The 26032-nt window shown below is 61.7% G+C and overlaps 1 protein-coding gene across 1 annotated transcript in view; it reads right to left on the bottom strand.

Annotated features, from left to right (window-relative positions):
* Positions 1–22503, bottom strand: part of MYBPH (myosin binding protein H) — a 31548-nt gene extending 9045 nt beyond the window's left edge. Inside the window, exons 1-7 of the mRNA XM_054176232.1 lie at positions 22136–22503; positions 21742–21876; positions 17639–17806; positions 10345–10433; positions 6139–6334; positions 4625–4764; positions 3598–3757 (exon numbers count right to left, since the gene is read on the bottom strand). Coding sequence (XP_054032207.1) covers positions 3598–3757; positions 4625–4764; positions 6139–6334; positions 10345–10433; positions 17639–17806; positions 21742–21876; positions 22136–22484 — 1237 coding nt within the window. The 5' untranslated portion in view covers positions 22485–22503. The remainder of the gene's footprint in view (positions 1–3597; positions 3758–4624; positions 4765–6138; positions 6335–10344; positions 10434–17638; positions 17807–21741; positions 21877–22135) is intronic.
* Between the last annotated feature and the right edge of the window lie 3529 nt (positions 22504–26032).

The following is a 26032-nucleotide window of genomic DNA, read 5'->3' as shown; positions in this document are numbered from 1 at the left end:
GCCTTCTTGCAGCCCCCTGCAGATCCTGGAAGGCCACAATGAGGTCACCTCAGAGCCTTCTCTTCTCCAGCCTGAACAGCCCCAGCTCCTTCAGTCTGTGCTCACAGCAGAGCAGCTCCAGCCCTCTGCTCATCCTCCTGGCCCTGCTCTGGACACCTTCCAGCACGAGTGAGGGTAGGGAGACACTGGGACAGGCTGGGAGAGCTGGGGCTGTGCAGCCTGGAGAGGAGAAGGCTCCAGGGAGAGCTCAGAGCAGCCTTGCAGGACCTGAAGGGCTCCAGGAGAGCTGGGGAGGGGCTTGGGACAAGGGCTGGGAGGGACAGGAGGAGGAACAATGGCTTTGAGCTGGGAGAGGGGAGACTGAGAGTGGAGAGGAGGAAGAGATTGTGGAGAGTGAGGCTGGGGAGACTCTGGGGCAGGTTGGTGACACCACCACCCCCCTGGGCAGCCTCTGCCAACCCCTCACCACTTTGTCATTAAATCTTTCCCAGTATCTAACCTAAACCTCCCCTGGCTCAGCTTGAGGCTATTCCCTCTGGTCCTGTCCCACAGCTGCCTCTGTGGGCACTGCCCAGCATACAGCCACAGCCCAGGGTATGCTCTTCAGTGTCCCTGTTGCAGCCTCTCTGGGTTGTCTCTTCCCCTCCAAAGCATGTGTGATATTAAACACTTCTGCAGTGCCAGGAAGGCTCTGGAGGGGCTGGAAGGTGTCCAGAGCAGGGCCAGGAGGAGGAGCAGAGGGCTGGAGCTGCTCTGCTCTGCAGACAGCCTGAGAGAGTTGGGGTTGTGCAGGCTGGAGAGGAGAAGGCTCCCAGGAGACCTCCTTGTGGCCTTCCAGGAGCTGCAGGGGGCTGCAGGAAAGCTGGGGAGGGACTTTGGAGGGGGTCAGGGAGGGACAGGACTGGGGGGGATGGAGCAGAACCAGAAGTGGGGAGATGGAGATTGGCTGTGAGGAAGAAGTTGTTGGCCAGGAGGGTGGTGAGAGCCTGGCACAGGCTGCCCAGGGAGGTGGTGGAAGCCTCCTGCCTGGAGGTGTTTGCAGCCAGGCTGGAGGTGGCTGTGAGCAACCTGTTGTGGGGTGAGGTGTCCCTGCCCATGGCAGGGGGTTGGAGCTGGCTGAGCCTGGAGCTCCCTTCCAGCCCTGCCAGCTCTGTGCTTCTATGAAAGTCTTTTCTCCAGCACTATTTACAAAGCCCAAAAAGCTGCCACTGAGTGAGGCCCTGGGGCCAAGGGCATTCAGGAACGAGCAGGGAGGAGAGATTATTGCAGTCAGCTAAGTTTGCCTGAGCCAGCTGGGCTTCCCAGGCAGTGCTGGGACAATATGACTCCTGAAAGTGTCCTCTGGCTTGTGCTGACAACCCTGGCTGTGCTATTAAAATGCCACTTCTGCTCCCTCACATGAGAAGCCAGAGAGAGCATCCAGCCTGACCCCAGGAGCTGGCCTGCAGCTCAGAGCAGCCCTCTCTGTAAATCCCCTCTCATCCAACCAGGCAGGGACAGGGCAGCTGCCAGCCTGCAAACCCACACCCTGGGGCAGGCTCTGAGCATGGCAGGTCCTGGCCAGCAGCTCTCTGCATCTCCTCCTCCAACACAAACAGGAGCTGGAGGAGAGCTCTGCAGGGTCCCAGCTCACTGTGTGCTGCCAGGGAGCAGAATGGAAACAAAGGGAGAGAGAGAGTCTCACAGCCAGAGAGGTTGGCCCTGGGGATGTGCTGCCGAGGGAGGTGGTGGAGTCCCCAGCCCTGGAGGTGTTTAAATAGAGCCTGGATGAGGCCCTTGGTGCCAGGGTTCAGTTGATCAGAAGGTGTTGGGAGTCCTGTGGCCAGCTCTGGGCTCCTCAGGTCAGGAAAGAGGTTGAGCTGCTGGAAGGTGTCCAGAGAAGGGCAACAAAGCTGGGGAGGGGTCTGGGGCACAGCCCTGGGAGGAGAGGCTGAGGGAGCTGGGGTTGCTTAGCCTGCAGGAGAGGAAGCTCAGGGGAGACCTTCTTGCTCTCTGCAACTGCCTGCAGGGAGGTTGGAGCCAGGTGGGGGTTGGGCTCTTCTCCCAGGCATCTAGCCCCAGAACAAGAGGACACAGTCTCAAGCTGTGCCAGGGGAGGTTCAGGCTGGAGGGGAGGAAGAAATTCATCCCAGCCAGAGAGATTGGCCCTGGGGATGTGCTGCCCAGGGAGGTGGTGGAGTCCCCATCCCTGGAGGTGTTCAGGAAGAGCCTGGCTGAGGCCCTTGGTGCCATGGTTGAGCTGATTGGAAGGTGTTGGGTGCTAGGTTGGACTGGATGATCTCTGAGGTCTTTCCCAGCCTGCTCAGTTCTGTATCCTGTATCCAGGCTGAGGCTGAGGGATGCTGCTGTGGGGGTCCGGGCCCGGGATGGACCCTGCAGGGCTCTCTCCCTCTGCTGTGCCAGGCCAAAGCCAGGGCTGCTCCTCACCACTCCCACTCCTGTTCAAGCTCCCCCCAGCGCTGCCCACACTCTGATCCCCCCCAGGGGGCTGAGCCTGGCCCCAGCCTTTCCCAGGGCCGAAGCAGGAGGTGCAGCAGGAGGGGGCCGGGGACCCCCGGGGGTGCGCAGCAGGAGGGGGCCGGGGACCCCCGGGGGTGTGCAGCAGGAGGGGGCCGGGGACTCCCGGGGGTGCGCAGCAGGAGGGGGCCGGGGACCCCCGGGGGTGTGCAGCAGGAAGGGGCCGGGGACCCCCGGGGGTGAGCAGCAGGAAGGGGCCGGAGACCCCCGGGGGTGCGCAGCAGGAAGGGGCCGGGGACTCCCGGGGGTGCGCAGCAGGAGGGGGCCGGGGACCCCCGGGGGTGCGCAGTAGGAAGGGGCCGGGGACCCCCGGGGGTGCGCAGCAGGAAGGGGCCGGGGACTCCCGGGGGTGCGCAGCAGGAGGGGGGGCCGGGGACCCCCGGGGGTGCGCAGCAGGAGGGGGCCGGGGACCCTCGGCGGTGCGCAGCAGGAGGGGGCCGGGGACCCCCGGGGGTGCGCAGCAGGAGGGGGCCGGGGACCCCCGGGGGTGTGCAGCAGGAAGGGGCCGGGGACCCCCGGGGGTGTGCAGCAGGAGGGGGCCGGGGACTCCCGGGGGTGCGCAGCAGGAGGGGGCCGAGGACCCCCGGGGGTGCGCAGCAGGAGGGGGCCGGGGACCCCCGGGGGTGTGCAGCAGGAAGGGGCCGGGGACCCCCGGGGGTGCGCAGCAGGAAGGGGCCGGGGACTCCCGGGGGTGCGCAGCAGGAGGGGGCCGGGGACCCCCGGGGGTGCGCAGTAGGAAGGGGCCGGGGACCCCCGGGGGTGCGCAGCAGGACGGGGCCGGGGACACCCGGGGGTGCGCAGCAGGAGGGGGGGCCGGGGACCCCCGGGGGTGCGCAGCAGGAGGGGGCCGGGGACCCTCGGCGGTGCGCAGCAGGAGGGGGCCGGGGACCCCCGGGGGTGCGCAGCAGGAGGGGGCCGGGGACCCCCGGGGGTGCGCAGCAGGAGGGGGCCGGGGACCCCCGGGGGTGCGCAGCCCGCGGAGCGGCCCCTCGGCGGCGGGGCGGGGGGAGCCGCCCCGGGGGGGGCCCGGCCAGCTCTCGCCCTCCCCCCCGAGCCCCCCAGGCGGGGCATGGTCCCCACTTGTCTTGTGGATGTGGGCCAGCCCCGCGGCCGTGGCCGGCCGCTCGCTCAGCCCGCAGGCGTTCTCGGCGTAGACGCGGAACGAGTAGGAGTTGCCGATGATGAGGTCGGAGATGGTGCAGCTGGTGCGGGAGCAGCGCTCCAGGGCCGTGAACCACTTCTGTCGGGGGGGAAAAGGACAACAGCCACACAGTCACAGCTTGCCCTGGCTCGGGAGGCACCTTCCAGCCCCGCTGCCACCAGGGCAGGGACACCTCCCACCAGCCCAGCTGGCTCCAGGCTTCATCCTCCTGCTCAGAGGACCTCCTGATGTTCCCCCCTGTGCCCTTCGCTCCTTGCCCTGTCCCTGGGCACCACTGAACCAAGCCTGGTTCCATCTCCTTGCTCAGAGGACCTCCTGACGTTCCCCCCTGTGCCCTTTGCTCCTTGTCCTGTCCCTGGGCACCACTGAACCAAGCCTGGTCCCATCCACCTGACACCCACCCTCGGAGTATTGATCAGCATTGATCAGATCCCCCCTCAGGCTCTAGCTGGATCCAGCCTGGCCTTCAACACCTCCAGGCAGGGCACAGCCACAGCCTCCCTGGGCAGCCTGTGCCAGAGTCTCCCCAGCCTCACTCTCCACAATCTCTTCCTCCTCTCCACTCTCAGTCTCCCCTCTCCCAGCTCAAAGCCATTGTTCCTCCTCCTGTCCCTCCCAGCCCTTGGCCCAAGTCCCTCCCCAGCTCTCCTGGAGCCCTTCAGCTCCTGCAAGGCTGCTCTGAGCTCTCCCTGGAGCCTTCTCTTCCCCAGGCTGCACAGCCCCAGCTCTCCCAGCCTGGCCCCATAGCAGAGGTTCTCCAGCCCTCCTCTGGACCCTCTCCAGCAGCTCCAGGTCCTCCTTGTGCTGGGAGCCCCAGAGCTGGAGGCAGTGCTGCAGGTGGGGTCTCACAAGAGCACCAAAGAGTGGTAAGGAAAGGGCAGAGAGGATGTGGAGGGCAGCAGGGATGTGCAGCTGCCCCTCTGCCATCAGGAGTGCCAGACTCACCCCACTCTTCTTGTCTGACTTCTGCACTAAGTAGCCTTTGATGTCAGAGTTGCCATTGTCTGCTGGAGGGCTCCACTCCAGGGCCACGTTGAAGCCCCACACATCCACCAGCTTCAGGTTCTCAGGGGGGCCTGGGGGCTCTGCAAACACAAACCTTCACAGGCTGCCATCTTCATTTCCTGACCCCCCTCCCTCCATTCTGTGCCTTGACCCTCCCTTGCACCTCGCTTCTAATCCCTTCTCACCTTGCTGCAGCACACAAGGAGGGGGAGGCTGCAGTGGGCATGGGCTGGAGGCAGCTCTGCCCCCCCAGCCTGAAGAGCTCACCCCCAGAGACTGATAGGATGGGTTGGGTTGGAAGGGACCTTAACATCATCCAGATCCAACCACCCTGCCATGGGCAGGAGCACCTCCCACCAGCACAGCTTGCTCCAGGCCTCATCCAGCCTGGTCCTGAACACCTCCAGGCAGGGCACAGCCACAGCCTCCCTGGGCAGCCTGTGCCAGAGTCTCCTCAGCCTCACTCTCCACAATCTCTTCCTCCTCTCCACTCTCAGTCTCCCCTCTCCCAGCTCAAAGCCATTGTTCCTCCTCCTGTCCCTCCCAGCCCTTGTCCCAAGTCCCTCCAACACAGCCATGAGCACCCCCAGGGTAGAAACACCCAGAACCTCCCTGGGCAGCACATTCCAACCTCTCATGACCACCATCACCTCTCCCACGATCCTGGAGAGGAATCCACTGGAAGAGAGACCTCTCTCCTTGGTTCTAACCCTGTCCCATCCAGGCTAGAAGGAGAGCTACACCCAAGCAAGGGGCAAGAGTGAGTGGCAGCCTGAGGTGGCATGTGAAGAGAAGAGAAGAGAAGAGAAGAGAAGAGAAGAGAAGAGAAGAGAAGAGAAGAGAAGAGAAGAGAAGAGAAGAGAAGAGAAGAGAAGAGAAGAGAAGAGAAGAGAAGAGAAGAGAAGAGAAGAGAAGAGAAGAGAAGAGAAGAGAAGAGAAGAGAAGAGAAGAGAAGAGAAGAGAAGAGAAGAGAAGAGAAGAGAAGAGAAGAGAAGAGAAGAGAAGAGAAGAGAAGAGAAGAGCAGACTAGACTAGAATAGTCAGGGCTGGAAGGGAGCTCAAGGCTCAGGCAGCTCCAAGCCCCTGCCACGGGCAGGGACACCTCACACCACAGCAGGTTGCTCACAGCCACCTCCAGCCTGGCTGCAAACACCTCCAGGCAGGAGGCTGCCACCACCTCCCTGGGCAGCCTGTGCCAGGCTCTTACCACCCTCCTGGCCAACAACTTCTTCCTCACAGCCAATCTCCATCTCCCCTCCTCTGGCTTGGATCCATGCCCCCCAGTCCTGTCCCTCCCTGACCCCCTCCAAAGTCCCTCCCCAGCTTTCCTGCAGCCCCCTGCAGCTCCTGGGAGGCCACAATGAGGTCTCCTGGGAGCCTTCTCCTCTGCAGCCTGCACAACCCCAAGTCCCTCAGGCTGTCTGCAGAGCAGAGCAGCTCCAGGCCCTGCTCACCTATCACCCTGATGTCCAGGGTGGCCTTGTCCTCGGCGCCGTGGACGCGGACGCTCAGCTCGTAGGTGCCGGAGTCCTGCCGCTGGGCGCTGCGGATGTAGAAGACGGAGTCCCGCTCCGTGGTGCGGATGCTGACCCGGCTGCTGTCCAGGGGCTGCCCCCCCTTGCTCCACACCACCTCAGGCTGGGGCTTCCCCTGCAGCAACCACCCACAGGCAGGTTAGGAGCAGCTCGAATGCAAAGAAGCAGCACAGAGTCACCACAGAGTGAGCAGAGAATCAGCAGAGAGTCAGCACAGAATCAGCTCAGAATCAGCACAGAATCAGCTCAGAATCAGCACAGAGTCAGCTCAGAGTCAGCACAGAATCAGCACAGAATCAGCACAGAATCAGCTCAGAATCAGCTCAGAATCAGCACAGAATCAGCACAGAATCAGCACAGAATCAGCTCAGAGTCACCACAGAGTCAGCAGAGAATCAGCACAGAATCAGCACAGAATCAGCACAGAGTCACCACAGAGTCAGCAGAGAATCAGCACAGCGTCAGCACAGAATCAGCACAGAGTCAGCACAGAGTCAGCAGAGAATCAGCACAGAATCAGCTCAGAATCAGCACAGAGTCAGCACAGAATCAGCTCAGAATCAGCTCAGAGTCAGCACAGAATCAGCACAGAGTCAGCACAGAGTCAGCAGAGAATCAGCACAGAATCAGCACAGAGTCACCACAGAGTCAGCAGAGAATCAGCACAGAGTCACCACAGAGTCAGCTCAGAATCAGCACAGAGTCAGCTCAGAATCAGGACAGAATCAGCACAGAATCAGCACAGAATCAGCTCAGAATCAGCTCAGAATCAGCTCAGAATCAGCACAGAATCAGCACAGAATCAGCACAGAGTCAGCTCAGAATCAGCTCAGAATCAGCTCAGAGTCAGCTCAGAATCAGCTCAGAGTCAGCTCAGAATCAGCTCAGAATCAGCTCAGAGTCAGCTCAGAATCAGCACAGAGTCAGCTCAGAGTCAGCTCAGAATCAGCACAGTCAGCTCAGAATCAGCTCAGAATCAGCACAGAATCAGCACAGAATCAGCTCAGAGTCAGCACAGAATCAGCTCAGAATCAGCACAGAGTCAGCTCAGAATCAGCTCAGAATCAGCACAGAATCAGCACAGAGTCAGCTCAGAATCAGCTCAGAATCAGCACAGAGTCAGCACAGAGTCAGCACAGAGTCAGCTCAGAATCAGCACAGAATCAGCACAGAGTCAGCACAGAATCAGCTCAGAGTCAGCACAGAATCAGCACAGAATCAGCAGAGAATCAGCAGAGAATCAGCACAGAATCAGCACAGAATCAGCTCAGAATCAGCTCAGAATCAGCTCAGAATCAGCACAGAATCAGCTCAGAATCAGCACAGAATTAGCAGAGAATCAGCTCAGAATCAGCACAGAATCAGCTTAGAGTCAGCACAGAATCAGCTCAGAATCAGCTCAGAATCAGCACAGAATCAGCACAGAATCAGCTCAGAATCAGCACAGAATCAGTACAGAATCAGCACAGAATCAGCTCAGAATCAGCACAGAATCAGCACAGAATCAGCTTAGAGTCAGCTTAGAGTCAGCACAGAATCAGCACAGAATCAGCTCAGAATCAGCACAGAATCAGCACAGAATCAGCTCAGAATCAGCACAGAATCAGCACAGAATCAGCTTAGAGTCAGCTTAGAGTCAGCACAGAATCAGCACAGAATCAGCTCAGAATCAGCACAGAATCAGTACAGAATCAGCAGAGAATCAGCTCAGAATCAGCTCAGAATCAGCTCAGAATCAGCACAGCATCAGCACAGAGTCAGCACAGAGTCAGCACAGCATCAGCACAGAGTCACCACAGAGTCAGCAGAGAATCAGCACAGAGTCAGCACAGAATCAGCACAGAGTCAGCACAGAGTCAGCAGAGAATCAGCACAGAATCAGCACAGAATCAGCTCAGAATCAGCACAGAGTCAGCACAGAATCAGCTCAGAATCAGCTCAGAGTCAGCACAGAATCAGCACAGAGTCAGCACAGAGTCAGCAGAGAATCAGCACAGAATCAGCACAGAGTCACCACAGAGTCACCACAGAGTCAGCAGAGAATCAGCACAGAGTCAGCACAGAGTCAGCACAGAGTCAGCACAGAGTCAGCAGAGAATCAGCACAGAATCAGCACAGAATCAGCTCAGAATCAGCACAGAGTCAGCACAGAATCAGCTCAGAATCAGCTCAGAGTCAGCACAGAATCAGCACAGAGTCAGCACAGAGTCAGCAGAGAATCAGCACAGAATCAGCACAGAGTCACCACAGAGTCAGCAGAGAATCAGCACAGAGTCACCACAGAGTCAGCTCAGAATCAGCACAGAGTCAGCTCAGAATCAGGACAGAATCAGCTCAGAATCAGCACAGAATCAGCTCAGAATCAGCTCAGAATCAGCTCAGAATCAGCACAGAATCAGCACAGAATCAGCACAGAGTCAGCTCAGAATCAGCTCAGAATCAGCTCAGAGTCAGCTCAGAATCAGCTCAGAGTCAGCTCAGAATCAGCTCAGAATCAGCTCAGAGTCAGCTCAGAATCAGCACAGAGTCAGCTCAGAGTCAGCTCAGAATCAGCACAGTCAGCTCAGAATCAGCTCAGAATCAGCACAGAATCAGCACAGAATCAGCTCAGAGTCAGCACAGAATCAGCTCAGAATCAGCACAGAGTCAGCTCAGAATCAGCTCAGAATCAGCACAGAATCAGCACAGAGTCAGCTCAGAATCAGCTCAGAATCAGCACAGAGTCAGCACAGAGTCAGCTCAGAATCAGCACAGAATCAGCACAGAGTCAGCACAGAATCAGCTCAGAGTCAGCACAGAATCAGCACAGAATCAGCAGAGAATCAGCACAGAATCAGCACAGAATCAGCTCAGAATCAGCTCAGAATCAGCTCAGAATCAGCACAGAATCAGCTCAGAATCAGCACAGAATTAGCAGAGAATCAGCTCAGAATCAGCACAGAATCAGCACAGAATCAGCACAGAATCAGCTTAGAGTCAGCACAGAATCAGCTCAGAATCAGCTCAGAATCAGCACAGAATCAGCACAGAATCAGCTCAGAATCAGCACAGAATCAGTACAGAATCAGCACAGAATCAGCTCAGAATCAGCACAGAATCAGCACAGAATCAGCTTAGAGTCAGCTTAGAGTCAGCACAGAATCAGCACAGAATCAGCTCAGAATCAGCACAGAATCAGCACAGAATCAGCTCAGAATCAGCACAGAATCAGCACAGAATCAGCTTAGAGTCAGCTTAGAGTCAGCACAGAATCAGCACAGAATCAGCTCAGAATCAGCACAGAATCAGTACAGAATCAGCAGAGAATCAGCTCAGAATCAGCTCAGAATCAGCACAGCATCAGCACAGAGTCAGCACAGAGTCAGCACAGAGTCAGCACAGCATCAGCACAGAATCAGCACACATCAGCACAGAACTGTCAGGGTTTTAAGGGACCTCAAGGCTCATCCAGCTCCAACCCCCCTTGCCATGGGCAGGGACACCTCCCACTACAGCAGGTTGCTCCCAGCCACATCCAGCCTGGCCAACCTCATCACAGAACCCCAGGAGCATGGCCAGCACAGGCCCCCAGCTGCCCAGGAGGCATGGCATGGACATGTCCCTCCCCTAGGGACAGCTTTCTACCTCCTGCCTCTCTCTGCTTGGGCAGCAGGCTTCAGGGCTGCTTTTCTCCATGCTGGATGCCATGGTGGAGATGCTTGGTGACAGCCCAGGCAGTGTGCCACAGATCAGCTGAGGAGAGGACCTTTGGCCCTGACCCTTCAGTGTCAGCATCCCACGGCCCTGCTCCAGCTGCTCTCCCCAAGGGGCCCTTCACCCTTGTGCTGTGGGGTCCTATGGTGTGGGGCCAGCCCCCTGCCAAACTCAGGCAGCAGCCTGGGCTGAACAGGGTTTGGGGGCTGAGAGCTGTCCCATGGCCTACACCATCCAGAAAGACACAGCAGGAGGAAGCTGAGAGCTAGGAGAGAGGCTCCCACTCCGTCTGGCCCACGAGACACAGAGGGACCAGGAGAAGCCAGCCCACAGCTGGGTTCCAGCCATGTCATGGTGGCCACAAAAGTCTCTGCAGAAGCCAAGCAGCAGTGAGAAAGCCTGGGGGGAGTCAGGCCCAGAGGGTTCACCCACCTGGAAAGGGATCATCAGGTTCACAGCATCCCCAACACGCCGGACGTAGGTCTGCCGCAGGTGCCGAGGCATCCGGATCTTGGGCAGCTCTGCAGGGCAGGGAGGCAGCCCATGGGGCAGGGAGACCACAGCCCCCAGCTGCCTGACCCCCAGCATCTCCTCTGGGACCAAGGGAACCACAGCCCCCAGCTGCCTGAGCCCCAGCATCTCCTCTGGGACCAAGAGAACCACAGCCCCCAGCTGCCTGAGCCCCAGCACCTCCTCTGGGACCAAGGGAACCACAGCCCCCAGCTGCCTGACCCCCAGCACCTCCTCTGGGACCAAGGGAACCACAGCCCCCAGCTGCCTGAGCCCCAGCACCTCCTCTGGGACCAAGGGAACCACAGCCCCCAGCTGCCTGAGCCCCAGCACCTCCTCTGGGACCAAGGGAACCACAGCCCCCAGCTGCCTGAGCCCCAGCACCTCCTCTGGGCCCAAGGGAACCACAGCCCCCAGCTGCCTGAGCCCCAGCATCTCCTCTGGGACCAAGGGAACCACAGCCCCCAGCTACCTGAGCCCCAGCACCTCCTCTGGGCCCAAGGGAACCACAGCCCCCAGCTGCCTGAGCCCCAGCATCTCCTCTGGGACCAAGAGAACCACAGCCCCCAGCTGCCTGAGCCCCAGCATCTCCTCTGGGACCAAGGGAACCACAGCCCCCAGCTGCCTGAGGCCCAGCATCTCCTCTGGGACCAAGGGAACCACAGCCCCCAGCTGCCTGACCCCCAGCATCTCCTCTGGGACCAAGGGAACCACAGCCCCCAGCTGCCTGAGCCCCAACACATCCTCTGGGACCAAGGGAACCACAGCCCCCAGCTGCCTGAGCCCCAGCATCTCTTCTGGGACCAAGGGAACCACAGCCCCCAGCTGCCTGAGCCCCAGCATCTCCTCTGGGACCAAGGGAACCACAGCCCCCAGCTGCCTGAGCCCCAACACATGGCCATGGAGTAAGGAGCCCAACCCCCACCTGGTTCCAACCTCCCTGCAGGCAGTTGCAGAGAGCAAGAAGGTCTCCCCTGAGCCTCCTCTCCTGCAGGCTAAGCAACCCCAGCTCCCTCAGCCTCTCCTCCCAGGGCTGTGCCCCAGACCCCTCCCCAGCTTTGTTGCCCTTCTCTGGACACCTTCCAGCAGCTCAACCTCTTTCCTGACCTGAGGAGCCCAGAGCTGGCCACAGGACTCCAGCTGTGGCCTCAGCAGTGCTGAGCACAGGGCAGGATGAGCTCCCTGCTCCTGCTGGCCACACTCTGCCTGCTGCAGGCCAGGCTGCCCTTGGCCTTCTTGGCCCCCTGGGCACACTGCTGGCTCCTATTCAGCTGCTCTCCCCCACTCCCCCCAGGTCCCTCTCTGCCTGGCTGCTCTCAGCCACTCTGCCCCCAGCCTGTGGCACTGCCTGGGGCTGGTGTGGCCAAGGTGCAGCCCCTGGCACTTGGCCTTGTTGAATGCCACAGCCCAGGAGGCTGCAGCTCAACATGAGGAGGAACTTCTTTGGTGTGAGGCTGCTGGAGGCCTGGAGCAGGCTGCCCAGGGAGGCTGTGGAGTCTCCTGTTCTGGAGCCCTTCCAGCCCTGTCTGGATATGTTCTGTGTGCCCTGTGCTGGATTCTCTGCTCCTGCTCTGGCAGGGGGCTTGGACTGGAAGAGCTCCAGAGGTCCCTTCCAAGGGGCTTGGACTGGAAGGGCTCCAGAGGTCCCTTCCAAGGGGCTTGGACTGGAAGAGCTCCAGAGGTCCTTTCCAACCCCTAACATCTGTGAGCTGTGATCTCCCAGCTCAGAAACACCTCTCCCCCAGCTCAGAAAGCAGCTGCCAGAGGCACACAACCCAACTTCCAGCCAGGACAAGGCTCACCAGAGCCCTCACCTGCTGTGCTCAAGGCCACCAGAAGGCCCCAAGGTGCTGCCTGGTTACTCACAGCAGCGCTGTGAGACCTCCAGGCTCCAGCCCCAGGCTCCAGCCCCAAGGGAACACAACAGAGAGAAGCAAAGGAGCCGGTGGAGAAGGCTGCTGGAGGGCTGTGCCTCCCTCCCCCGGGGTGAAGATGGCAGCCCTGTAACTCTGCCAGCCCTGGGCCCCTGGGGGATGCTGTGGGCAGGCAGAGGGCTGCCTGTCCCTGCCTGCATTAAACCTCCTGTGGGGAGGGGGCACAGCCAGAATTAAACTGGGGCTGGGGGGGCATGGCCCAGCAGCTGAGAGCCAGGGAGGCCAAGGTGGGGGGCTGGGAGATGCCCCTGGCTCCCAGCTGGCCCTGCTGACAGCTGGGATGGGCTCTCCTCTGCTCCCCCCTCTGGGACCCCTGCATGGATGCTGCCCCTTGGGCTCAGCAGCCTCGGTGGGACAGAGAAACCTGAGCTGGAGGGAGGAATGGGGCAGGACACCCCCGGGGATCAGAGCAGGCTGGGGGCTGGCCTGCTCCAGGGCAAAGGAGCTGGGAGGCCTGGCAAGACAACAGGATGCCCAGGAGCCAGCCAGCAGTGTGCCCTCCTGGCATCCTGGGGGGCACTCAGAGCAGTGTGGCCAGCAGAGGTCTCCTCCCCTGTCTGCTCTGCACTGGTGAGGCCACAGCTGTGGGCACCCCAGCTCAAGGAGGACAAAGCACAGCTGGAGAGGGTCCAACCCAGGGCCACTGAGCTGCTGAGGGGACTGAGACATCTCTGAGATGAGGAGAGGCTGAGAGCTGGAGCTGAGAGCTGGGGCTGGAGAGGCTGAGAGCTGAGGCTGAGAGCTGGAGAGGCTGAGAGCTGGGGCTGAGAGCTGGGGCTGGAGAGGCTGAGAGCTGGGGCTGGAGAGGCTGAGAGCTGGGGCTGGAGAGGCTGAGAGCTGGGGCTGGAGAGGCTGAGAGCTGAGGCTGAGAGCTGGGGCTGGAGAGGCTGAGAGCTGGAGAGGCTGAGAGCTGAGGCTGAGAGCTGGAGAGGCTGAGAGCTGGAGAGGCTGAGAGCTGGGGCAGGAGAGGCTGAGAGCTGGAGAGGCTGAGAGCTGAGACTGGAGAGGCTGAGAGCTGGGGCAGGAGAGGCTGAGAGCTGGAGCTGAGAGCTGGGGCTGGAGAGGCTGAGAGCTGGAGAGGCTGAGAGCTGGGGCTGGAGAGGCTGAGAGCTGGGGCTGGAGAGGCTGAGGGCTGGGGCTGGAGAAGCTGAGAGCTGGGGCTGGACAGCCTGGAGAGGAGCAGGCTGAGGGGGATCTGATCCCTGCTTGCAGATACCTGAGGGGTGGGTGACAGGGAGCCAGGGCCAGACTCTTGCCCAGTGGCAGGACCAGGGGCAGAGGGCACAGGCTGGAACCCAGCAAGTTCCACCCCAGCATGAGGAGGAACTTCAGTGGTGAGAGGGTGGCAGAGCCCTGCAGCAGGCTGCCCAGAGAGGCTGTGGAGTCTCCTCTGGAGGCTCTCAAGCCCCACCTGGAGGTGTTCCTGGCTGCCCTGCCCTGGGTGCCCCTGCTGTGGCAGGGGGGGGTGGTCTGGGTGATCCTCAGAGGTCCCTTTCCAGCCCCTACCACCCTGTGCCTAGCCCCAGCTGATGCCTGCCCTGCCCGGCAGCTGGCCCAGGTGGGTGGCCCAGGGGACACCGCTGCTGCCAGGGCTGGGAGGGCATTTCTCCTGCCCCCAGCTCTCTGCAGGGACTCCCCAGGCACAGCCAAGCTTCATCTGCTGCCTCCTTGTCTCTCTGCACCTCCCAGTCCCACTCCTGCCACCTGTCCCTCAGCCCTGCGCCGTCTGCGCCGCTGCTATTTAAAACCCTTGGCCAGGCTATAAATGACCCTGGGGGGGGGGAGGGACAAAAGGGGGTCCTGAGTGAGGGGTGAAGAGCAGGAGGGAGCAGGTGGGGCAGGCAGCAGGGCACTCCTGCACCCAGCACACACCAGTGCTGCTGGGGTGGGCACGGGGAGGCAGGGGGAGAGGGCATGGAGAGGGAGAGGGCACAGGGAGGCAGAGGGAGAGGGCATGGAGAGGGAGAGGGAGTGGGCAGGAGGAGGGAGAGGGAGAGGGGGAGGGGGAGGGGGAGGGCACAGGGAGGCAGAGGGAGTGGGTATGGAGAGGGAGAGGGCACAGGGAGGCAGAGGGAGAAGGCACAGGGAGGCAGAGGGAGTGGGTATGGAGAGGGAGAGGGCACAGGGAGGCAGAGGGAGAGGGCATGAAAAGGGAGAGGGAGTGGGCAGGAGGAGGGAGAGGGAGGGGGGAGGGAGAGGGAGAGGGAGAGGGGGAGGGAGAGGGGGAGGGAGAGGGGGAGGGAGAGGGGGAGGGGGAGGGGGAGGGCACAGGGAGGCAGAGGGAATGGGTATGGAGAGGGAGAGGGCACAGGGAGGCAGAGGGAGAAGGCACAGGGAGGCAGAGGGAGTGGGTATGGAGAGGGAGAGGGCACAGGGAGGCAGAGGGAGAAGGCACAGGGAGGCAGAGGGAGTGGGTATGGAGAGGGAGAGGGCACAGGGAGGCAGAGGGAGAAGGCACAGGGAGGCAGAGGGAGTGGGTATGGAGAGGGAGAGGGCACAGGGAGGCAGAGGGAGAGGGCATGGAGAGGGCTGTGGCTGTGCCCTGCCTGGAGGTGTTCAGGACCAGGCTGGATGAGGCCCTGAGCAAGCTGTGCTGGGGGGAGGTGTCCCTGCCCAGGGCAGGGAGGTTGGAACTAGAAGCTCTTTAAGCCTCCCTCCAAGCCCAACCCCTCCATGACTCCCTGGCCCCCCAGAGCTCTCCCTGCGAGCAGCTGGCAGCTCCTGCAGCTTTGGCTCCTGGGCCCTGCTGCTATTTTTAAGGCAGCTGGACAACTCCAAAGGGCTGTTTGAGCAGCAAGGAAGAGGCAGCTCCAATAGCTGCCTGTAGAGGAGCCTGGGTTTGGTGGCTGGGAGGTGCAAATCCAGGCCCTGCCACCCTCCAGCAGGCTCAGCAGCCTGGCAGCAGCCCAGCAGGAATCTCAGCCCTGCACTCATTAGCGAGTCCTGCATGGTTCACGTTCTCCTGCCCCTGCCTCTTGGCTGCCCTTAGCTAAACAAACAAAGCCCTGAGCCCTGGGGGGGTGCTCTGCCTGTGTGAGTGAGTGCTGGCACGGCAGGGATGGGAGGCTGGCCCAGGAGATCCTGGGCTGGCTGCAAGGGAGACTTGGTTTGCACTCAGCACTGCCCAGGCCACACCTGGAGTCCTGGGGCCAGCTCTGGGAGCAGCCAGGCAGAGAGGGATGGTGACTTACAGAGGCTGTTGGGGGCTGCAGGGATGGATGGTGACTTACAGAGGCTGTTGGGGGCTGCAGGGATGGATGGTGACTTACAGAGGCTGCAGGGATGGATGGTGACTTACAGAGGCTGCTGGGGGCTGCAGGGATGGATGGTGACTTACAGAGGCTGCAGGGGTGGATGGTGACTTACAGAGGCTGCTGGGGGCTGCAGGGATGGATGGTGACTTACAGAGGCTGTTGGGGGCTGCAGGGATGGATGGTGACTTACAGAGGCTGCAGGGATGGATGGTGACTTACAGAGGCTGCTGGGGGCAGAGGGATGGATGGTGACTTACAGAGGCTGCAGGGATGGATGGTGACTTACAGAGGCTGTTGGGGCTGCAGGGATGGATGGAGACTTACAGAGGCTGCAGGGATGGATGGTGACTTACAGAGGCTGCAGGGATGGATGGTGACTTACAGAGGCTGTTGGGGGCTGCAGGGATGGATGGTGACTTACAGAGGCTGCAGGGATGGATGGTGACTTACAGAGGCTGTTGGGGCTGCAGGGATGGATGGAGACCTACAGAGGCTGTTGGGGGCAGAGGGATGGATGGAGACCTACAGAGGCTGTTGGGGGCAGAGGGATGGATGGTGACTTACAGAGGCTGCAGGGATGGATGGTGACCTACAGAGGCTGTTGGGGCTGCAGGGATGCATGGTGACTTACAGAGGCTGCTGGGGTGGATGGTGACTTACAGAGGCTGCAGGGATGGATGGTGACTTACAGAGGCTGTTGGGGCTGCAGGGATGGATGGTGACTTACAGAGGCTGTTGGGGCTGCAGGGATGGATGGTGACTTACAGAGGCTGCTGGGGGCAGAGGGATGGATGGAGACCTACAGAGGCTGTTGGGGGCAGAGGGATGGATGGAGACTTACAGAGGCTGTTGGGGCTGCAGGGATGGATGGAGACTTACAGAGGCTGCAGGGATGGATGGTGACTTACAGAGGCTGTTGGGGCTGCAGGGATGGATGGTGACTTACAGAGGCTGCAGGGATGGATGGTGACTTACAGAGGCTGTTGGGGCTGCAGGGTTGGATGGTGACTTACAGAGGCTGCAGGGATGGATGGAGACTTACAGAGGCTGCAGGGATGGATGGTGACTTACAGAGGCTGTTGGGGCTGCAGGGATGGATGGTGACTTACAGAGGCTGCAGGGATGGATGGTGACTTACAGAGGCTGCAGGGATGGATGGTGACTTACAGAGGCTGCAGGGATGGATGGTGACTTACAGAGGCTGCAGGGATGGATGGTGACTTACAGAGGCTGTTGGGGGCAGAGGGATGGATGGTGACTTACAGAGGCTGCAGGGATGGATGGTGACTTACAGAGGCTGTTGGGGCTGCAGGGATGGATGGTGACTTACAGAGGCTGTTGGGGCTGCAGGGTTGGATGGTGACTTACAGAGGCTGCTGGGGGCTGCAGGGTTGGATGGTGACTTACAGAGGCTCCTGGGGGCTGCAGGGTTGGATGGTGACTTACAGAGGCTGTTGGGGCTGCAGGGATGGATGGTGACTTACAGAGGCTCCTGGGGGCTGCAGGGATGGATGGTGACTTACAGAGGCTGCTGGGGGCAGAGGGATGGATGGTGACTTACAGAGGCTGCAGGGATGGATGGTGACTTACAGAGGCTGCTGGGGGCTGCAGGGATGGATGGTGACTTACAGAGGCTGCTGGGGGCAGAGGGATGGATGGTGACTTACAGAGGCTGCTGGGGGCAGAGGGATGGATGGTGACTTACAGAGGCTGTTGGGGCTGCAGGGATGGATGGTGACTTACAGAGGCTGCTGGGGACTGCAGGGATGGATGGTGACTTACAGAGGCTGCAGGGATGGATGGTGACTTACAGAGGCTGCTGGGGACTGCAGGGATGGATGGTGACTTACAGAGGCTGCTGGGGGCAGAGGGATGGATGGTGACTTACAGAGGCTCCTGGGGGCTGCAGGGGTGGCTGGTGGGGGTTGGCCTGGCTGACCCTTGGAGGCCCCTTCCCACCCCAGCCCATTCAGCACCACCTTTGTCCTGCTGACCCCGGGAGCGGTGGCCAGCAGGGGCAGCACTCACGGAGGATCTCCCTGATGAGGACTGGCTGCTCCAGGCCGGCAGGGCTGCTGGCCCCCTGGCTGTTGACAGCCTTCACCCTCACGTGGATCTTCTGCCCGGAGCCCAGCTCCTGGATGGTGTAGCGGGTGGAGAGGAAGGGCTCCCTGTTGACCGCTGTCCACTCTGTACCTGGGGGGGAAGCCAGCAGGGCAACTCAGGCATGCAGCCGGGCACAGCACAGCTCCAGACAGCAGCACTCAGCCACAGCCCCCCAAAAGGAGCTGGTGGGAGAGGCTGGGGCTGGAGAGGAGCCCTCAGAAGTCGAGAGCCTGGCCACAGTGCTCCCCAGGAGGGGCTTTGTGGGCCACAGCCAGCCCAAAAGCTTTGGTGCAGGACAGCAGCAGAGGACCACAGAGCTGTCAGGGCTCAGAGCTGTTGAGGTTGGAAGGTGGTTCTTGGGATCCAGCAGCTTTGGGGACATGGCTCCCAGCCCCAGCACCCCTCCAGCTAGCAGCTTTGCAACCCCCCCTGCCCAGTCACCCACTGCCCCCCTTCCCCCCAGCCCAAAGTCCTCTCTCTCTCTCCCCCACTGACCCTGCACCCCACTCCCAACTCCTGCCCTGCCACCAGACCCAGTCCCCCCACCCTGGGAATCCTGTGTGGACCCCCCCAAACCTTCCTGCTCCCTCCCTGTCCCCCCACAGTCCCTGCTGGAACCCCAGACCCCTCTACTGCCCCCTGGCCTCCTCCAGCTTCCACCTCAAGCTCAGAGCTCCTGAGGTTGGAAGGTGGTTCTTGGGATCACCTGGACCCATGCAGCTGCCCAGAGCCCTGCCCCTCCTTCCTGGAGAGGATTGAGCCCTGGCCAGCCCTGCACCGTGGCCTCCAGCCTTTGTCCTGCCCTGTTCCTGGCCCTGGAGTTTGGCCATCCCAGGATCTGTGCCTCAGCATCAGAGAATCCCAGAGCTGGCAGGGCTGGGAGGGAGCTCCAGGCTCAGCCAGCTCCAAGCCCCTGCCATGGGCAGGGACACCTCACCCCACAGCAGGTTGCTCACAGCCACCTCCAGCCTGGCTGCAAACACCTCCAGGCAGGAGGCTTCCACCACCTCCCTGGGCAGCCTGTGCCAGGCTCTCACCACCCTCCTGGCCAACAACTTCTTCCTCACAGCCAATCTCCAGCTCCCCACTTCTAGTTCTGCTCCATCCCCCCCAGTCCTATCCCTCCCTGACCCCCTCCAAAGTCCCTCCCCAGCCTGTAGATTGTGTTCTGTTTGTGACTAAAGCTCCCTTGGCTTTCCAGCTGAGCTGCCCTGGCCTTCAAGGGGAGAAGGATGGAACTGCTGGGTTGAGATGAAGCAGCCCTGGGAGGAGGAAGCTGCCCAGGCAGGGGCTGGGGTGACTCCAGCACCACGTTTTCAGCTCTGGGGAGGCCACACCTGGAGTTCTGTGTCCAGGTCTGGGCACCTCAGTACCAGAGAGCTGTGGAGGTGCTGGAGCCAGGGCAGAGCAGGGCAGGGAAGGGGAAGGGCCTGGAGAATGAATCTGCTGAGGAGCAACTGAGGGAGCTGGGGATGGATAGTGTGAAACAGAGGAGGCTGAGGGGAGACCTCCTGGCTGCCTACAGCTCCCTGAAGGAGCTTGTGGGGAGGTTGCTGCTGCTCTCTTCTCAAGGTCATCAGGGACAGAGCAAGAGGGAACAGCCTCAAGCTGCCCCTGGGGAGGTTTGGAGTGGACATTAGGAAGAACTTTCTCAGGGCAAGAGAGGTCAGGTGCTGGCATGAGCTGCCCAAGGAGGTGGTAGAAGTGTTTGAAGGTGGCTTGGCTGTGGTGCTTGGGGCTGTGGCTTAGGGGTGACCCTTGCAGAGTAGGCTTCTGGGTTGGACTTGGTGACCCTGAGGCTCTTTCCCAACCTGCATGGTTCTGGGGGTCTGTGCAAACCAGAAGCAAAGAACCTGCCTTGCAAAGGTTGGCAGGGTTTGGGGCCCCAGCAGAAGGAGGTGCCCTAGAGGGGAGGCTGCCCACCACAGCCTGCCAAAGCAAGTGGGCTGTGAAAGGCTGGCAGGAGCTCAGCTCCAGAGCAGAAGGATCACAGATCACAGGTGTCAGGGGTTGGAAGACCTCCTAAGGTCATCCAGTCCAACCCCACTGCCAGAGCAGGGCCATGGAATCCAGCACAGGTCACCCAGGGACACATCCAGATGGGGCTGGAAAGGCTCCAGAGCAGGAGACTCCACAACCCCCCTGGGCAGCCTGCTCCAGGCCTCTGGGAGCCTCTCAGGGCAGAAGTTCCTCCTCATGCTGAGCTGGAGCCTCCTGGGCTGCAGTTTCCATCCCCTGCCCCTTGGCCTGTCACTGGGTGCAGGCCACTGCAAGCAAGAAAGGCATCAGACCATCAGACATGGTCACAGGATCCCAGCATGGGGGGGCTGGAAGGGACCTGTGGAGCCAGGGCAGGGTCACCTAGATCAGGTTACACAGGAAGGCTTCCAGGCAGCTTTTGAAAGCCTCCAGAGGAGACTCCACAACCTCCATGGGCAGCCTGCTGCAGGGCTCCAGCAGCCTCACCCCCCCAGCAGCTTCTGCCTGGGAGGTGGAGGTGGTCCCTGCTGACCTTCCAGCTGCACTTCTCAGAGCACCACCCTGCCAGCTACCCCCTCTCTGCCCCAGGACAATGCTTTGGAGCCCATCCCCATGGGGCAGGGTCTGCTCACCACCTGCCACCCCCCAGGGAGACCTCTCCAGCTCTTCCTCCTGCTTGGAAGGGGCAGCTCAGCCTCACCTCGCAGCCCAGGCAGCAGCCAGCTACCGCAGCCCTGCCGTGTGCCCAACCTCTCACCAAAGGTGTCCCAGGTGGGCAACCCCCACGGGCCAGGGGCTGCAAAGCCACCTGCAGAGCAAGAGAGGCTTCCTGGCAGTGCCAGCAGAGCAGCCAACCCCAGCAGCTCCTCCTGCCCCTCACCACTGCTGTTACTCCACAGCCCTCACTCAGATCTCGCCAGAGCTGAGCCCAGCAGCCCACACAGAGCAGTCCTGGAGCCCCTGGGGTCAGCACTGAGTGATTGGAGCCCTCCTGTCACCCAGCCAAGCCCACACTCAGCTAAGAGAGCATCCAAAACTGTGACCTTGGGGTGGCTGTCAGCCAGCAGCAGCCTCCAGGAGGGGCTGCATCTTGCCTTGCCCCACACAAGGGCCTCCCCATGCATCCCATCCAGCCCTGGGGAGCTTCCCCAGCCCCCAGCCCAGCAGTGAAAGCCTCCCACATCAGCCTGTGCTGATCCTGCCCGCCACAAGCTAGCAGCCAGGGGTCACAGATCAACTCCCCCCAGGGCCCACGGACCACCTGCATCTTCCAAACCACTGCAGCCCACCAGCCCCAGCCCCCCCATGCACATCCCCCCCAGCCACCTCAGAGCCAAGCTGGGCTTCAAGAGGGTGCCCACACCGTGAGCCTCATCCCCCTAGCCCATCCCACCAGCCAGCAATGCAGCTGGAGAACCACAGGTGGCTCTTGCCACCCCCCAGCCCACCTCCATGCCCCCTCCAAGCCCTGTCCCAGCTTGGGCAGAGCTGATGCCTGATGGCCCTTCTTGTGCTGCCCAGGACTCCTGCCTCCCACATCCTCCCACTCTGCCCCCACCCCTCCTGCACCTCCTCTGGGGCAAGCAGGAGAGGACTGCAGCTTCTTCCCCATCAGGTCTGCTCACATCTCCCCCCCCCCAAGCCCAGGTCTCTGGAGAGCAGGAGTTCACCAGAGACCATCCTGGGCTCTTCTTGGACATGGCAGTGACATTAAACCTGCTCCAGCCCCCTGCTAAGGGCATCTGTGTGACCTGAAGCCAAGGGGAAGCCCTCTCACAGAATGGGCTTGGGTTGGGAGGGACCTCCAAGCTCATCCAGCTCCAAGCCCCCTGCCAAGGGCAGGGACACCTCCCCCCAGCCCAGCTTGCTCCAGGCCTCATCCAGCCTGGCCTGGAACACCCTGGGGAAAGAAAGCAGACCCCAAAAGACCTTTTGCCCTTTGGGCATAGGGAGGGAGGTGGTGGCCAGGGCAAGGTGCTGCTGGGTTCTGCCCTGTGTCTCCCGCAGCTCCCCAGGCTCCTGGGGCAGCAGAGCTCGCAGCTTACTTCCATCCTTGCAGATCTCCACCAGGTAGCCATCCAAGCCTGCCCGGCCTGGCTGCTCCGGGGCTTTCCAGCTCAGGGTGATGGACTTCTCGCTCACCTCCTCCACAGCCAGGGCCAGGGGGCAGCTGGGTGGCTCTGCAACAAAGCCGCCGCGGTGAGGACCAGCGCCAGGGCTGCCGGAGGGCGCTCAGCCTCCCTGCCGCTCTTCAGCGCCCCCCACCCCCCCTCCCCGTCCCCATCCCTCTGATCCCCCGGCACCATCCCACTGCAAAAATGCCCTCGATGACTTCAGCCCAACTCCAGCCCCCTCCCCCTGCCCCCTCCCAGCCCTGCAGAGCCCCCTCCCAGCCCTGCAGAGCCCCCTCCCCGCCTCGGTGCCCGCCCCTGGCCTCACCTCCCTTGGGCTTCTCGGGTTCAGGGGCTGGGGCTTGGGGTTCAGCAGGGGGAGCAGGGAGACCTCCTTCGGGGGCTGGGGTCCCCTCCGGCGCGGGGGCAGGAGCAGGCTCCTCCGCGGGGGCTGGGGGCTGCTCGGCAGGGGGGGGATGCTCAGGGGCTGGGGGCTCTGCAGCGGCCGGGGCTGGGGCTGGCTCCTCCTTTGGGGCCGATTCCTCCTTTTGGGGGGTCGGTTCTTCCTTTGGGGCTGGCTCTGCCTTCTTGGGGGCTGCTGCTGCCTTCTTGGGGGCTGCTGCTGCCTTCTTCTTGGGCGCAGGGTCGGAGGCGGCCGGGGCGGTTTTGCCGGTCATGGTTGCCGGACCTGGGGGGCTGGGGAGGGGACGACGAAGTCCTTGGGGGGGGGGGGTCTCTCTGCCCTGGTATCTCCGCTCTGCTTTGGGGTCCCCGCTTCAGCCCCGAGGTCTCTCTCAGCCCCGAGGTCTCTCCTCCCGGTCTGGGCTCCTGACTCCGGCGGCGTTGCTCCCGCCGGGCACCGGCACGGAGGGGCTGCGCTGGCCGGGGGTGGGGGTCGCAGCTCACTGAGGCAGCAGAGGGGCCGGGAGGGTTTTATAGGCTCGGGCTGGCACTTGGCACCTCCCTGCAAACCAATCTGCCTGCGCAGGCGGCGGCGGCCAGGAATAGCCACCCGGGACCTGCACATTCAGCAGCACGCCCCTGCCCCCTCCTATGGCACCGCAGCACACGGTCCTGCCCCCCACCCCCACCGCCACCCCCCCGGCCGCACGCACCACCGGGCAGCCCAGACCCAGGTCACCTTTCTTTGGGGACATGGCTCCCAGCCCCAGCACCCCTCCAGCTAGCAGCTTTGCAACACCCCCTGCCCAGTCACCCACTGCCCCCCTTCCCCCCAGCCCAAAGTCCTCTCTCTCTCTCCCCCACTGACCCTGCACCCCACTCCCAGCTCCTGCCCTGCCACCAGACACCTCCCTCCCAGTCCCCCCCCCCCGGGAATCCTGTGTGGACCCCCCCAAACCTTCCTGCTCTCTCCCTGTCCCCCCACAGTCCCTGCTGGAACCCCAGACCCCTCTACTCCCCCCTGGCTTCCTCCAGCCTCCACCTCAAGCTCAGAGCTCCTGAGGTTGGAAGGTGGTTCTTGGGATCACCTGGACCCATGCAGCTGCCCAGAGCCCTGCCCCTCCTTCCTGGAGAGGATTGAGCCCTGGCCAGCCCTGCACCGTGGCCTCCAGCCTTTGTCCTGCCCTGTTCCTGGCCCTGGAGTTTGGCCATCCCAGGATCTGTGCCTCAGCATCAGAGAATCCCAGAGCTGGCAGGGCTGGGAGGGAGCTCCAGGCTCAGCCAGCTCCAAGCCCCTGCCATGGGCAGGGACACCTCACACCACAGCAGGTTGCTCACAGCCACCTCCAGCCTGGCTGCAAACACCTCCAGGCAGGAGGCTTCCACCACCTCCCTGGGCAGCCTGTGCCAGGCTCTCACCACCCTCCTGGCCAACAACTTCTTCCTCACAGCCAATCTCCAGCTCCCCACTTCTAGTTCAGCTCCATCCCCCCCAGTCCTGTCCCTCCCTGACCCCCTCCAAAGTCCCTCCCCAGCTTTCCTGCAGCCCCCTGCAGCTCCTGGGAGGCCACAAGGAGGTCTCCTGGGAGCCTTCTCCTCTCCAGCCTGCACAACCCCAACTCTCTCAGGCTGTCTCCAGAGCAGAGCAGCTCCAGCCCTCTGCTCCTCCTCCTGGCCCTGCTCTGGACACCTTCCAGCCCCTCCAGAGCCTTCCTGGCACAGAGGCTCCAGAGCTGGCCCCAGAGCTGCAGCTGTGGGCTCAGCAGAGTGGAGCAGAGGGGCAGAATCCCCTCCCTGCCCTGCTGGCCACACTTCTCTTGCTGCAGCCCAGGCTCTGCTTGGCTCTCTGGGCTGCCAGTGCTCCCTGCTGGCTCCTGCTGAGCTTCTCCTCCCCCAGCACCCCCAAGGCCTTTCTGCAGGGCTGCTCTGCAGCCAGTCCCTGCCCAGCCTGGGTCAGTGCCTGGCATTGCCCTGCCCCAGCTGCAGGACCTTCCTCCTGTTAGCTCCCAAGCTCCCTCTCTGCTCTGCCCTGCTGAGACCACACCTGGAGTACTGTGTCCAGTTCTGGCCTCCCAGTTCAAGAGGGACAGAGAGCTGCTGGAGAGAGCCCAGGGGAGGCTATGAGGATGAGTAGGGCCCTGGAGCATCTCCCCTGTGAAGAGAGGCTGAGAGCCCTGGGGCTGTTCGGTCTGGAGAGGAGAAGGCTGAGAGGGACCTGATCAATGGCTATCAATAGCTGAGGGCTGGGGGGCAAGGGGAGGAGGCCAAGCTCTTTATGGTGATGCACAGCAATGAGCCAAGGACCAAGGGATGCAAACCTGAGCAGAGAAGATTCCACCTCACCAACCCCTCTGCAGCCAGCAGGGACATCCTCCACTGCATCAGGTTGCTCAGAGCCCTGCTGAGCCTCACCTTGAATGTCTCCAGGGATGGGGCCTGGGCAGCCTGCTGCAGTAGCTGTGCCCAGTTGCCAGGGGTGGGGTGAGGCAGCCTCCTGGCCTCAAGGCACTGATCTTGCAGATGGTGAAGCTGTGAGGGTGAAGGGCTCACAATGGGACAACAAGAGGACACAGTCTCAAGCTGTGCCAGGGGAGGTTCAGGCTGGAGGGGAGGAAGAAATTCTTCCCAGCAAGAGAGATTGGCCCTGGGGCTGTGCTGCCCAGGGAGGTGGTGGAGTCCCCATCCCTGGAGGTGGTTAGGGAGAGCCTGGCTGAGGCCCTTGGTGCCATGGTTGAGTTGCTCAGATGGTGCTGGGGGAGAGGTTGGACTTGGTGAGCTCTGAGGTCTTTTCCAACCTGGTTCATTCTATTCTATTGTATTTTATCCTAAGGCAGAGCCACATCTCAGTGCTGACCAAGAGCTAAAGGGTGGGGGGCAAGAAGCTGGGGCCAGGCTCTGCTCAGTGGTGCCCAGGGACAGGCCAAAGGGCACAGACTGGCACCCAGGAGCAGGAGGAGAAACTTCTTTGGTGTGAGGCTGCTGGAGCCTGGAGCAGGCTGCCCAGAGAGGCTGTGGAGCCTCCTGGTGTGGAGAGCTTCCAGCCCCACCTGGGTGCACTCCTGGTGAGGACTCCCCTGGGTGCCCCTGCTCTGGCAGGGGGCTAGGGCTGGGTGATCTCTGGAGGTCCCTTCCAACCCCTGATGTTCTGTGATTGATCCCAAAGCTCTCCCTCAGCTCTTGGGCATTGATCCAAAGGCTTCATTGATCCATGAGGCTTCATGGTCCCCAGGATGCCTCTCCCAACATGGACATCAGGGTCAAGAGGCATCTCTGGGCCAGGCAGAGTCTGACAGGGCAGGATGAGCTCAGCTTGGCTAACCAGGGGGGGTGGGGAGATGTGGGCACACAGGAAGGGGAAGGAAAGAAGACAGAGTGAAAGCACCAGAACAAGAGGACACAGTCTCAAGCTGTGCCAGGGGAGGGTTAGGCTGGAGGGGAGGAGAAAGTTCTTCCCAGAGAGAGTTGTTGGCCCTTGGGATGTGCTGCCCAGAGAGGTGGTGGAGTCCCCAGCCCTGGAGGTGTTCCAGAGGGGATTGGATGTGGCCCTTGGAGCCATGGTCTGGCAGCCATGAGGTCTTGGGTGACAGCTTTCACTTGATGATCTCTGAGGTCTTTTCCAGCCTGGTTGATTCTATGATCATTGGCCAGGATGGTCTTTGAAGGGCTCTGTGGGATCCATCCCAGCTGGAACAGGAGCCATGGACCAGGTGGGGAGAGGAGGCCAGGGCAAAACCGCTGCCCCTTTGGTCCACCAGGCTGCCAGAGGGGTGCTGGGCTTGGCCTGGCACCAGGCTCAGCTCCTGGCTGCAAGAAAGCACCAGGC

Source organism: Dryobates pubescens, chromosome 35 (genome assembly GCF_014839835.1).
Source record: "Dryobates pubescens isolate bDryPub1 chromosome 35, bDryPub1.pri, whole genome shotgun sequence".
Classification (NCBI taxonomy): domain Eukaryota; kingdom Metazoa; phylum Chordata; class Aves; order Piciformes; family Picidae; genus Dryobates; species Dryobates pubescens.
Note: the sequence above shows the minus strand (reverse complement) of the source record. Positions and strands in the feature narration are given on the sequence as shown.